Source organism: Amia ocellicauda, chromosome 4 (genome assembly GCF_036373705.1).
Source record: "Amia ocellicauda isolate fAmiCal2 chromosome 4, fAmiCal2.hap1, whole genome shotgun sequence".
NCBI lineage: Eukaryota > Metazoa > Chordata > Actinopteri > Amiiformes > Amiidae > Amia > Amia ocellicauda.
Genome location: NC_089853.1, coordinates 38265490 through 38279106, shown reverse-complemented (window position 1 = coordinate 38279106; position 13617 = coordinate 38265490). Strand labels below are relative to the sequence as shown.

General features: G+C 48.2%; 1 protein-coding gene across 4 annotated transcripts in view; it reads right to left on the bottom strand.

Moving 5' to 3' along the window:
• LOC136748385 (chromodomain-helicase-DNA-binding protein 6-like) overlaps positions 1-12431 on the bottom strand; it is a 35542-nt gene extending 23111 nt beyond the window's left edge. For all 4 annotated transcript variants that reach the window (XM_066702083.1, XM_066702086.1, XM_066702084.1 and 1 more), the window contains exons 1-3: positions 12353-12431; positions 7401-7457; positions 910-1430 (exon numbers count right to left, since the gene is read on the bottom strand). In XM_066702083.1, coding sequence (XP_066558180.1) covers positions 910-1430; positions 7401-7427 — 548 coding nt within the window. In that variant the 5' untranslated portion in view covers positions 7428-7457; positions 12353-12431. The remainder of the gene's footprint in view (positions 1-909; positions 1431-7400; positions 7458-12352) is intronic.
• Between the last annotated feature and the right edge of the window lie 1186 nt (positions 12432-13617).

Sequence of the window (13617 nt, the reverse complement as noted above, 5' to 3'; positions counted from 1 at the left end):
TCTACTTTAAATAATGTAACATTTCTTTATAACCATCTGTACTACTAGCAGTCTATGATGGTTTATTAAAACTGCTAATTCTGAGTGGATAGACCACTAAACTTAAATACATGCATTACTGACAGTATTTCACAGGGCCCTACAGGGGAGGTGGGCAAAGGATGACAGCACATTAATACAACCCTATAGAGGGAGCTACACCCTATCCCAATATAACTCCCACAAACCAGGAATGCTATAGCAGAGACTGTACACTTCCCAAATTTCAGCAGGAACACGGGCAAAATACACCCAAAAAACAAGAAAACTTTTTTTTTTTAGCACCTTTAAGACATCAATTCTGTTTGAATCTCCCTACTGCTCGTCTTTTCCAATAAACCTTTCAGATATCAATTCAGATGACGAACATACATTGATAAGGAGATGATTCATGTGTCACAAGGAGAACTAAAGTGCTCTCCTGCAGAGTGTGCGTGCGTGTGCATGTGTGCGTGTGTTGAGGGAGACGGGAGTAAGAAGAAAAATAAGCAAAGCAAAGAAAATCTAGAGTCACCTGACACATTCAGGGACCATGAAGAGAAACGTGCGTCAGGATAACTGAGCAACCCACAGGGAGCGCCAGCACTATGTTCAGCCGCTACAAACGATGGGAGTGGAGGGAGGCTTGTTGTGAGCCGGGAGCTCTACTCCAGCACCACCGGATAGCACAAAATCACATATCGCTTGCAAGAGACACTGACAAGCTTCACAGTGCATTTTACAATAAAAATGTAATAAAAACATGACACTTATTTTAGTAGAGTAGTAGTCAGCCAGGGACTCTCTCAGGTCACGTGCCCTTCTGCTCATCAGCATGGGCCCTGGTTGGTGGTTCGAGGAGCCGGGCAGTCTGGCAGACACAGAGCTTACCTGGCTTTGCGGCCGCGGTGTTTCTGTGGCGGGGGGGGGCTCTTCTTGTCGCGGGGTGTGGGCTTGGTGTCGCGGGGTTTGCGCGGTTTCTTCGGCTCCTTTGGCGGCTTCAGCTCCTTGGGCTTCTTGGGCTCCTTGGTGGTTTTGCTCTTCCGCGTATCCTTAACTTCCTTCGTCTCCTTCTTTTTCTTTGGTTTGGTTTCCTTCTCCACCTTCGGCCACACGCACACTTCTCGCTTCTCTTTTTTCTTGCGTTTCTTCTTCACCCGTGCGCCCCCTCCCCCGTCATCCTCCTCTCCGTTCAGTGGAGGCGTGGGGCCGGGGCCCAGGCCGCCCGAGCCCCCTCCCGGCTCGCGTAGGCTAGGCTGTTTGGTGTGGGCCATGCAGTGATTGGTCAGCCCTCCGGGGGCCCTGGGCTGGTCCTGCGAACCGTGCGGGCTGCTGGGAAACGTAGTTTGTGCGTTTTGGTCAGTGGCAGTTGAGGCTGCTGGAGTGTGCTTTAATACCTGGCCAGTGGACATCTGCAACAAAAACATTTTAAGTCAAAACACAGTATAAAAAAAGCAGGATTACAAGCAGGAGCCGGGCCAGCCCCTCTCACTCAGCTGGTTTCTAGTCACAAGTGATCGTACAGTTTAATTCAGAGGTTTCCTGAAAGAACCCAGAGAGTGAGATAGTGACACAAACCCAGAGCTGGGAGTCTGTGGGTCCTGACTGGAGAATAAGGTAACACATCAGGTTGTTGTTTACCAAACAGAGACCAAATTTCCAGATCTGTCTTGAGGAAACAGATTCACAAGGACCCTCCAAGACTGCATTGTTGAATTTGCCCACCTGTCAGCTGAACAAGTATTTACAGCATCCTGCTCGTTCTGGTTTGCTTATTTTTACAGACAAAGACTTGGGTGCTACAGAAAGGACTACTGTGCGGCATCGGCAACCAAAGGCTTAATTCCATAATTGAGTGGCGGCATTAAAGGATCATTTTCCCTAAATTGGGCTAATTTTCAGGGAGCACATGAGTCAGCGCCACACCGGGGGCTGGGGGTGGAGCCAGCACAGCACTCGGGTCTACTAAACTGTGGAGTCTGAACCGCCTGACCCACTTTTCTGATTCCAGCGTGTCACCGTCCTCTAATCCCCTCCCTCGCTCTGCTGCTGACACTCCGCCAGAAGCCCTCTCTCCCTCGCTCTCTCTCACACCCTCTCTCTCTGCCCTGTCTCCCTCTTTAACTGCCTAACAACAGGATTCATACAAGTCCCAGCCCCTCTTACAGGAGTCTACAGAGTTTAATACTGCACGGTCATTTTGCGGCTTATGCATACACTTGTGCCTCACGTGTCACTGCAGCTTGGTTCGTATTGCGTCTCCCATGAGTGTCAATCTTCGTGTTTTTGCTGCGTTTTAGTAAACCGCACTGTGCCGTGCATTCTGCAGGAATTAAAGGGGATGGAGACACTGCTCATATCACAACTGCAGCTGAAAATACCCCACTGAAGCCACTTCGGTCGCAGGTAATGGCCAAGTCAATACAGTGACCATGTTCATCACAGCACAGTCTCTCAGTCAGGAGTCTTTTCAAGGTATTAGGTGGCAGCAGCGCACAAAGTGGTGTCCAGTCACAGAGAGTCACTCAGCCTCTCTCAGGTGACGGGAGCAGACGAGGGCACCGCAGACCCCCAGCCAATCAGATCAGGGTCTCTCAGACACACAAGGACATGCACACACGCTCCCGTTTCTACCCATTTAATGCCATCATTAATTGTATAATATAATTTTGCTTTTGTAAGTGAGTGAGTGCAGGTACAAGTGCGAGAGAGATGGCGACCACGTGTGCGGGAGGCTGTTTTCCCCGCAGCACAGCAGCAGGTATGAGTATAATGTCAATGAATCAGACAGACTCCACAGTGGGCTGGAAACAGGGCCGTCGCCACGGAAACAGGCTCCATACCAAGCTGCAGGAAGCGGCAACGTAAACACGCAGCCTGGGAGAGTAACCCTTTCAGCGCTGGGCAAGAGCAGAGCTGCCATCTTCCACAGAGCAGAGCAGCCCTGGCGACACGGGGCAGGAGGAGCGGCTGTGTCGGACTGAAGATCCACCGGCGACAGGGTCTCTGCTCTTCACACAGCAGAGCCTGCGGACAGCTGGGAAAACGCGCAATCCACTCAGGCTAGCAGCCGTTTCTTCAGAAAACCACTACACCATCTTACTTTAAAAATGTCATCTTGCACAGAACCAGCGTTCCGGGAGGGAAATCCAACAGCTCCGCAATCACAAAACACACGGAGCAACGGGGGTAGTCTGGGGGCTAGTTTTTTCTGACCCATTAAGATTTCTGAGCTTCTGTGGACAGAACGCCAAACAGAGGAAAGCACTGTAGCGAGACACCGGGAGAAAGGGGGCAGAGTCAGCTCGGCAAAGGAGGCCATGATCACCACAGTACAGGTCACTATCAACAGAGACCACTGGAAGACCGCCGTCCCGAGTCCTTTCACTGGCTCTGAGGAGCAAAGGACCAGGACATTTTTATGCCCAGGACATACAAAAATAAAATAAAACTAAAAGATACAAGTAAAGCAAGCAGAAAGAAGTCACACAGACCAGTTTGTGTTGTCACTGTCAGGCTGAAGCAGCCCCAGTCAGGGGAGGAACAATAGAAGTGCCTTGAAAAGCAAAAGTCCTTCTAACAGATACAAACACAGGGGCACTGTGGATGAGGAGAATGAGGGACAGAGAAAGAGAGAGAGAGTGTGCATGCAAGCGGGTGGCCTGAGAAAAACTGCACTGGTGAGGATGCCCTGAATAGCAACACTGCGAGACTGCTCTCCAACGCACAGCCAGCTGGGAAACGAGGGGATGACAGAAGAGATGGGGAAAAAAAAAAAAAAAAAATAGGCCCTCACCTGGCTCTCTACAGCCTTCTCCTCCTCCACCCTCTCTCACCATCCTCCGGGAACCACACTAGATTTCTGTGCCTTTAACGTAGCAGCGTGTCCGCAGCCCTCAGCCCTCAGCCGGGATCCTCTCTCCAGAGCCAGTCAGGCAGCTGCCGCCTCGTTGTGGGGGGGGGCTGCATGTTGCCTCCTCGCATGTAGGACTACATGACTGCACACAGACCTGCCGCCCGTGACGTACTGCAGCCTGCAGCCTGCCAGCTCCCGCGCACAGGCCCTGCAATCAATTCAGGAGCTCGTCTCCAATCAATAGGATCGGATTCAAAACAGCTGCAATCGAGTCAATGCAAATCCCACCTTCGTCCTGCTCGTGTTTTTCTTTGTCAGTTCCCGTGGCAGCCAAAGTGACTCGTTTTGATTTGCTTTGCATGGTTTTTGCATGGTTTATAATTAAACCACCCCCGTTGACTGGAGATCTTGAGAATCAAACACCCTAACAACGGAGACTGTCCTTTGCCACGTCTTTTTGTGAAAGACTGCAATGAAAATAAAAATAAAGATAGGCTGGCAGAGCCTCTGAAATGCAGAGTGGGAGTCCCGTGTTGTTTCGCCTGGAGTGAACCGAGAGGAGCGGACTGCAGGACTCCTGGGGAGTGAGGCAGCAGGCTCAGACGGGCCCTCTCTCAGTCTCCAGCACTGCTCTGAACTGCAGTCTGCTCCACACTCCACAGCACACAGCTCTGCTCCCGGCCTGGCACAAACCGCATCTCTCACTACTGACTGTGTGTGTGCGCACGTGTTTTTTTTTTTTTTCTCCCTCTAATAGTTACATTCTATCCCCGAGTCGTTTTAACTCATAGCCCTCTGCAGCTCCCTTGGTTTGCAACCACTGCAGTTTCTCTAAGAACAACTGGCCATCGCCCACGCTGTGCTTACGTAGCTCACACAGCAGAATCAGCACATGGCTCCGGTCACCTGATGGCCTAACGACCACTAGCAAAGATGGCCATCAAGTAATTCAGTCAATATAGCACAACTCAACAATATGGGTCATCGCGTTCATCACCACCTGCCTACACTTAACGCAACCAAGAACCCTCAGGAGCAGACTGGGGGCATGATGACCAAGTCCAGGTCATAGTGGATAGAGCAACATCTGGCTGCAAGGTGGACCAGTTCAGCGTGACGAGGGCTCAGTCCACTAACCAAACCAAATGAGCAGCAGAAGAAATGCAATCAATGGAGGCTGGAAAAGTGAAACCCAATCGGGCATCTAGAAGGAAACAGAGACACTGGTGGACGGAGGCGGATTGAAGACTGCTGGCACGCAGCAAGAGGAGGAAGGATAAAGAGGAGGCCAACCTCCTCACAGGGGAAGACAGCCAGCTGGCCCGAGACTACACGCCGCACGCCTGCACCCCCAAGGATTCTCTTTCAAACGTAGAAGTAAAGCAGGCTGGGAAAAGAAGCAAAGGCTCGTATGCTTCTCAAACAACAGGCCACTGTAGAGGTATCGGCCAATCCCTCTGCTGAATTTGTGTCCTTTTGATATGGAACGAATGGCTGCAGCGGGGAGCGGGACACTGCCTCACTGAAGCTTGCTCCCACCTGCCTCCAGCTCAGAGCATGCGGCCAGCGCACAACAAAAGCCCTTATCAGCAGTGTCAACATTCAAGTCACTGCTCACACAGCAGAGGGCTGATAAAGGCTCGTGGGATGCAATACGCAGGCACGCGTAGAGGAGACATGAAGAGACCATGGGTGCTGCAGAATCCGGATGCTCGTTCTCAGCTATGGACACACATGAACAAACAGCGGGGCCTGGCCAGGCTGGGCTGGAAACACCCCAGCAGAGTGTGAACTGCTCAACTGGTATGTCACAGACTGATGGACTCACTCTGTACTCTGTACAGGACAACACAGAGACACTTTCTCAGCCAGCACAGCTGCTTCATTCACACACTATCCATCATCTCCTCAACATCAGAGTCAAACTGGTGCAAGCCAGCTCCAGCACAATTTTAACTAAGCGAGTCCTCCGCAAACTAACAAGTGTGTGATTACAGCAAGGATTAATGCTAAATTTGGAAATTACAAAAGAGCCTTTGACATCCACACTTGGACAGCAGGTGATGATGCTAAATTCAAGTTATTAATACGCTGCGAGGCATCATTTACCATGTAAGTTTTAAAGAAATCCTGGAGCACTCCTCCACAGTCACATGAAGTCAATTAAAAAAATTAATTTAGCTCAATTAAAACTGCAAAAACTGTACAAGTCTTTATTGTTAATTAATGGTCTGTTAATTTGACCCTGTTATAGGTGGCACACAGATAATAATTACATGTGTTCAAGCACACACCACAGCGTTGTCATTTTTCCATACAAATTCCCCCGGTTAATTGGCGACCCTGTTGGAGCAGCACTTTATCTGCTAATTAAACACAGTTATTAAACCCCTGATTATATCGTTATCCCAGTCACACTGATAAGGGCCGGGATTTAGCCTGTAACCAAAGATTAAATTAAAGAAAGCCTAACCACTGATTTAAAAAACTAAACTACCATTTCTTTCCATTTTAAATTTTTTAAGAGTGGATTTAATTACTCTCTCTGCTTCACGAAATCGATGCAGTGTTCATGCCATCAGTATCCTGCACCATACATGTCAGCTCACTGCACATGGAGCCCAGCACGGTCCAGGGCATGGAAGCAGATCCAGGGCTGAAGAAAATCAAGGCTAAGGAACCAGAGCTCCCTGCCACAGGACGTCTCATGGAGAGAGAGAGAGACCCCACTGCACAAGTGTACACCATTCAAAAACAAACAAATACATAAATAAGACTAGACTTTAGAAAACTGCAAAGGCCAGATGCAACTTAAGCAAACACAAAACAAGAACACAGGAGGCATATTGCGATTTATACCAGGATTTCTGTGCTTGCTCAGGTGCGATTTCAGGGCGGGGAGATAACCATCAAAGAAAGAGGCTGCGCTCTCGCAGGACTCAAGCCAGGACCTACATGCTATCTGATAGTGAGGCTACGAGGGAATCCCACAAGCTTTTACTGAAAAACAGAATGGAAATATTTATATACAGACAGATTTATGCATCAGCCTGAGCAGAACAGGACTGTACTTTACAGAAACCACAAAGCAGCTCAGAGGAGTCAGTCGGTATCTGTCAGGCAGTGTCAGTCAGTCTGTCTGTCTGTCGGTGAGCAGGAGTGCTGGCACAAGCACAAGCGCAGCGCTCCACACCGCACGCCTCTCCATCTGTTCACATCTGCTGCAGAGACACCTGCTGGTGCCTCTCAGACCACTAGCTCAGATCTCCCTCCCTTCTCCCTCTCCATGTCTCCTTTCCCGGGCAGCCTGCATCACCATCGCATGACGGTGCAGCCAAGGGGGGAAACGTAAAAGAACAACAACGATGGATGAACTAATGAAGACGCAAATAAACCAATCAGGATTCACTGTGTTAAACAAAAAGAAAAAGAATTGCAATATCACTGGCTTAAAAAATACAGTTCTTTCCCCACATTTAAAGCCCCAACGCATTTTTCTCATTGAAATAAATAACATTCCACCAACCTGTTTGTCTTTCTTTTGTATTTTCATGATTTCATAGTCCTTTTTTAATCTTCACATCTAGAAAAACAAAGAACAACCTATTTATTTTTCTGAAAATTAAAAAATAAAAATAAAAATAAATAGAAATAGCAAATTCCAAAATGACTGCTCCCAAAAACCTGCAACAAACACCTTAGGAGGCCAAGAGCGAACAGTGCCAAGCAGGGTCCTGGAATAAACCTTCTGCCTCTGGCATCATTATAGTTAATGACAGCGATGGGGTGCGACTCATGCATTTGTGTTAATGTGCTTTGTTACCAACTATAAAACCACTGCTGTATTAAGACATTAATGAAATAAACGACTGGAAGAAAACCACAACACACACAGGGAACTCTCAAGTATCCAGACCCTTCTTCTGAAACAATGCTACCAGAAAGTTCATTTCATAAATATTGTTCATCAAGCTAAACTTATTGATCGTCATATCATTTATCACGACACCTTTCCAGTGTGCATGGAAAAGGGCGATTCAGGGCACACTGTAAACACTGCCATCGACTGAACCGTGTGCAGAGAGAGGTGGGTAAACTGCCCATCGCCCCTCCAGAGACACAACTGCAGCTGTCCAAGGTCTGCACACCCGCCCTGTGTCGTAACGGTGGTCCGCTCCTGCATGCCTAGGGGGTGGGATTCAAGTGTGTAGTCACAGCACAGGGGGAGAGGAGTAATTCGTGCTGGAAGACTAAGAGACACAGCAGGCCTCACTACACAGTGACAGGGCCCTTTTGGATTTAATTTCTGATGCGATTTGATTTTTTTTGTCATGTTAATGTTATAAACAGACACAGAGAGGAGAGAGAGACAGACTATAAGAAGTTTGGGGAAAAGACGGCTATGGGGGCGCTGGCAGCAAAGAAACTTACAGCAATCAAAGGCAAGCATAAAACTGCATCCGAAAAGCCCTCCAAGCACAGAACCATTCTGACGTCTTTCAGCAAGAGAGTCGAGAGCAGAGCCCAGCACAGCTCACGCACTGCCGGCTTGACCATCCCCAGTGTGTCCCCAACACTCACAAAGGAGGTTGAAAGCAACGTGTATTTTTAAACAAGACCCTGACGTTTTTTGCCTCAAGGTTAATGCAGCTGTTGGGCCCAGCCTTTGCGTCTTTGACTCAGGATTCAGGAATGCGATTGAAAGCAGTGCCCTCCAGGGATCGGTTACCTGTTGAGAGAAAGACCCCGAGCACGCTGCCAAAGTTGAAAAGGTTCCCTGAACTAAATGCGTTTCGAACAATTACAGTCACAATAACTGTTTTACGTGTGTGATAGAACGATAATGGATCACATGCTCAGGGCTTGAGAAGAGACAACCAGGCCATGCCGCCCCGCTGCTGCACTAGAACACCGTGCAGACAGGCGATTGGTCATCAATGCATAAGAAATCGTAAGTCACCAACTGACACTGGCTGGCTGATGGATACACTGACTGACTGGCAGACAGACACACTGGCCCATATTCACAGCAGGCTGGTTTAGTAGAAGCTCACGCTGGCGGGAGGGGCCGAGATGCAGCATTTCAGCATCTGCCTGCAACCCTGCCCCGCTGAGGACATGTGGAACCATCTGTTGCCAGAGTTCCAGGGCTGAGCAACACGGAGCCAGAACACCATGCACCTCCACTATAACCCCAGCACAGAGGACTGAATATCTGCTATCTCATCGCACAGGGAGAAATGTATTCAGCAGGATCCATCAGAACAGATACAAAAAAAAAAAAAAAAAGGCAAAGGAACAAAACTGTTTATCTTTTGGAAGAAAAAAAGGAAAATATGGAACCCCACTTCAAAAGCTTTCTCCCAGCTGTAGCTAATTTAGTTCACATGTAAAGCAAAGTCTTCTGCTTCTTCCTCTCTCCTCCCCTTAAAGTACAACATATACTAAGATAAGGGGCCTGGCGTTCTCTAATGAAAATGCCTTCTGATCCGATCCTTTCAAACAATTAAAAACTCTGCTGCAGTAACGGCAGCTCGCTCGATCGATTAAACGAACGCCGGTCCTACTCCAGCAGTGTGCTGACATGGAACGGACCGGAGGAAAAGCCCAGGGGCCAGGACGGAAAGAGGCAGGCGAGGACTGACACGGCACGTGCAGAGAAAAAAAGAAAAAAAACATTTCACACATACTTCATCCCCATCTGGGCCCCTGGGAGGCAGCTCACTACAATGCTCCAGTCGGCGAGTGCTGCAGTGAAAGCAAGCATCCTCGAACCCTGTCCCCCACAGCCTCCCCCACTCCTCTCCTGCTGGTTTTACAGGTGTCCCGTCCTTAAAACTCCTGAAGATACAATTCTGGAGACAACAGGCCGAGTGAACATCACTGAAACGCAGAGCTGCTTCACAGAGGTCTAAAGGAATGCAAGTGGAATGAAAACCAGAAGCTCTTGTGGCAAATAGGACTGGGCATCAGCAGGGGTTGCCAGCCCTTTTCCTAGAGAGCTGCAGTACAGCACCGTAACACAGGGGCTGCCGTACTGCATTCCAGCCGCATTCCCGATAGCTTCCCTGGACCAGTTTCGGTCCTGATCCACGGCTGCATGTCCTCCTGTCCTGCAATGTCTACAGAGCTTCTATCCAACCAAGCTCTTGAACGACCAAATTCAAAGTGATCAATGCCTTAATTAGGACAATTAATCACATTTTCCCTGTTTGTCAAGTGCTTTTTTTTATGCGTTCTGAAACAAGACTTCTAGTAGCTGCCGGAGCAGGCCTGTGCTGCCCTTGCCTTCATCAATGCTAATCGGGAGCACGGCGGGGACGATAAGCAAACTTTGCCACCGTCTGACACCCACAGCTGCAACTGTCCCAGACTGTGCAGCGAGCTCTTCACAGAGACCGTGGTAACCCGAGACCCTCTCTCCCACAGCTCGCCACAGCCCACTGCCTACCCGGCCGCAGGCAGATCCACAGCTGGAGGAGCAGAAAACCCTGTCCGATTGGGAGCTTGGTTTTCTTGCTCGTTTTAGTTTAGTTTTTCTTTTGTCTAGATGCTGATCAAGCGATTCCAACAAAGGAGACAAAGGAGTGGGCCTCACCAAGACACCTGTAGCTGGCCAGTACAAAAAACATATGTAATTACAGGGGATTTCTCCTCCATTATAGCAGTTAATTAATAATTCTGCAAATACGACACAGAGGGAGTTGCTTCACTATGTAGATTCAAACAAGTGGAAAATTCCTGTCTGCAAGAGTCCCCAACACAGAGAAGCAGGGCAAGCAGGGATGAGACGGGTTTATCAGTTTTGCTCCTTGACATTCAAAACAAAGTTCTACCACAGGTGCAACAGCAGAGTCTTTCCTACTAGAAGTTTCAGCTCATGAAGAGAAAGGAGGGGGAGGAACTTAGGCTAGCGTTTTGGGTAATGGACTCAGGAAGTCAGGAAGACTTTCTTAATGGCTGTTAAAGACCTTGTTCTGAAGCAATTACAGAACCTCGGAAAAGAACTGAAAATCACCAACATACAGTGGAAAGGCAGTGGAAACAGTGGACACAGTGCATTCATGGTGGAAAAAAAAAACTAAAATGGGAAAAAAAAAAAATCCTAAATAAAATTTGTAAAACAACTATAATAATAAAAATATTAAATGTGCTGTATTTAAAAATAAAAAACTAGCGTAATTAAAACTTTTGGACTTATTATTATTGGATTACACTGCCGGATGCATCACTACTGAATCTGAAATGCACAGTACAATAAATGTATACATATATACATATATAGAGTAAGCGCATGTGGAATTAACCTGTCTATGACAAAGCATGGCAAAAACCCCCGTTGAGGGCGCACTAGTAAACCACGTGTAATTAACCGACTGCAGTGGCTTGTATTAATTGGACTAAATGAAAGAGCACTGCAGCTCTTGGGTGGGTCACTAATTTCTGACCCTTGCTTACAACTTGGGAGAAAAAAAATCTCCACTGAGTGACACTGAGCAGAAAAGTTAGACGGTGATCACTTTCAGAAAACTTTCCAGGTGAAGAAAGTGAGATGTGACAGGTGGATGCCAGCGTCGGACCCTGCGCACTGTACACAAACTGCACGCCTGCGCCGGGGGGGTGCCCACACAAACACAATCCCTCCCCAGTAAAGTGGCACAATAATGTGCGCATCGTCCATCCAGCATGGGTTAAACCCACAGGCAGGAACTGCTGTGCCTAGACAGCTGGGGGTGCAACCACAGGGCACCGCACCGGTGTGCTGCACAGACCCCTCGCCAGCCAGGTGAGGGGCAGGAGAGCGGAGCCTTTGTCTGTACGGCGCAGATCTTTGTGCACCACGGAGGGGGGGAAGGAGGGAATAAACGTTCACCTGGAGGGGCTTTTCCAAGGTTTTTATTTTTTAACCTCTTGCCTTGGAAAAAAGAAAAAACACTCCAGTCTAGATCGCATCTACCAGAGGTTTTAAAGAGAAAAACACATCTACCCCCCCACACACCCCTTCCAATCTCTTTCCAAGACCCTCCTCGTACCACACCGACGGCAGGATGCCCTATTTATACACCAGCCTGACACCGCAATGATGTTTCGTGTCCCCAGCCGTACACGTGTTAACACCCCCCTAAAACTCCTCGCCGGGGCACAGGCGCTCCCCCACATCACCTCCAGCACCCACAGCGCCCAGCGCACCCCGCCGCCGCCGCGTATTCCCAAGGACACCCAAAACACGCCATGACAGTGTCTAAGAAAAAAAATGCATTAAAATCATAGAGGGGGGGAGGTGGGGGAGAGGGAGAGAAAGAGAGAGAGGCAGGGAAAAAACTCCATGCAATTTTTTTAATCCTTGTAAAGGAGCAGATCCGCGGAGTTCATTCATGGGGATGCGCGGAGTTGGGCTGCGGGCCCTCTCGCCCCTCACACGCAAGACACATCAGTCTAACACCCCATAAAAAAATAAAAGTTAAAACAAGTACTTACCTAAAATGGCTACTGCAGCAGCCAAAATACAAACAGCTATTATTTGGTAAGTTTAGCACAGGCAGCCCGCAAACGCAGCCTAACCTTAATTGGGCCCGCACAGCTCGGGCTCCCATTGGCTCTGCTATAACGCAGCTGGGTGGCTGCGCCTTGCTATTGGTCGAGCCGCTGTCAATCAAGGAGTGCCGTCCCAGGTTTGTGTGAGAGCTAGTGATTGCAAGCACCATTGTGCACTTTTAGATATTTGCATTGATGTGAGCTATTTTGTGATTGGTTCTCCTTGACAACATGCAGACGGTAAAACTAGGAGAAATACCTTTTTCCGCGACGGTCGGACGGCGGGGTGCCGGGGCTGGGTGCGCCTGCCACCCCTCTCTCGTGTCGCGCTGAAGGATACCGCGCCGGGGCTGCCGTGGTTTTATATTTCTGCTTCTTTGCATCCACCAATCATGGTGTCTTTTACTTCATCATTACAGCGTTTAAGAAAAAAAAAAAAAATCTAACGTTTGCATTCCACGTCTTTGCTCATGTTTCGTTTCCCGGATGTTAAATTTCCTGTATTAAACATCATGTCTGTGTGTTTGGAGTGGGACAGGGTTAGGGCTCCGCCGTGCAAAGAGATCAGGATCAGGTCTTGCAAAGTTTCCCCAGTATTTGCAATACCCGCGGTGCACAAAACATTAAATGCACGTTTGTCTATGTGGGCTGTGCAGGGAAGCGGCAAGTTTCTGTATTTTACGTGGATGCCTTTTATTGAAGACATTTGGCCGCATACTGACCATTGTCTTTATTCAGGTTTTCAGCTTGTTTGTTTTTTAAACTAATAGAGGTGGTCATTCTGATGTCCAATATAACTTTTACGTGTTAAAATAACTATAAAGCAACAAATAATTTGAGGAGTTTTCTCTTGTATTCCCACCACTGTGTTGATCGTGATCAAGTTGATATTATGTTGCTTTATCAAGCTCTGTCTGCTGGGGTTTCAGAAGGGATCTTCCTTGATCACAGAGGCTCTACACTTCAATCCTGTTGCGAATGAGACGACCGATAAGTTGAACTATACACTGGTTTAGTTTGTCCATTTGTTGCAAACCTTGGGTCTTTGGAGACATGCTATTGATTTGTTTCCCCAGTGTAAGGGCTTTCCAATGGAGAGGCAAACAGACACTCGTATATAGCACTTCTAAAGGAGCATGTTAGATATCATAAGTAAATCAAGCAAAATAGAGAAACTCCATTTCAGTGTGTCTGTTTGATAGATACCT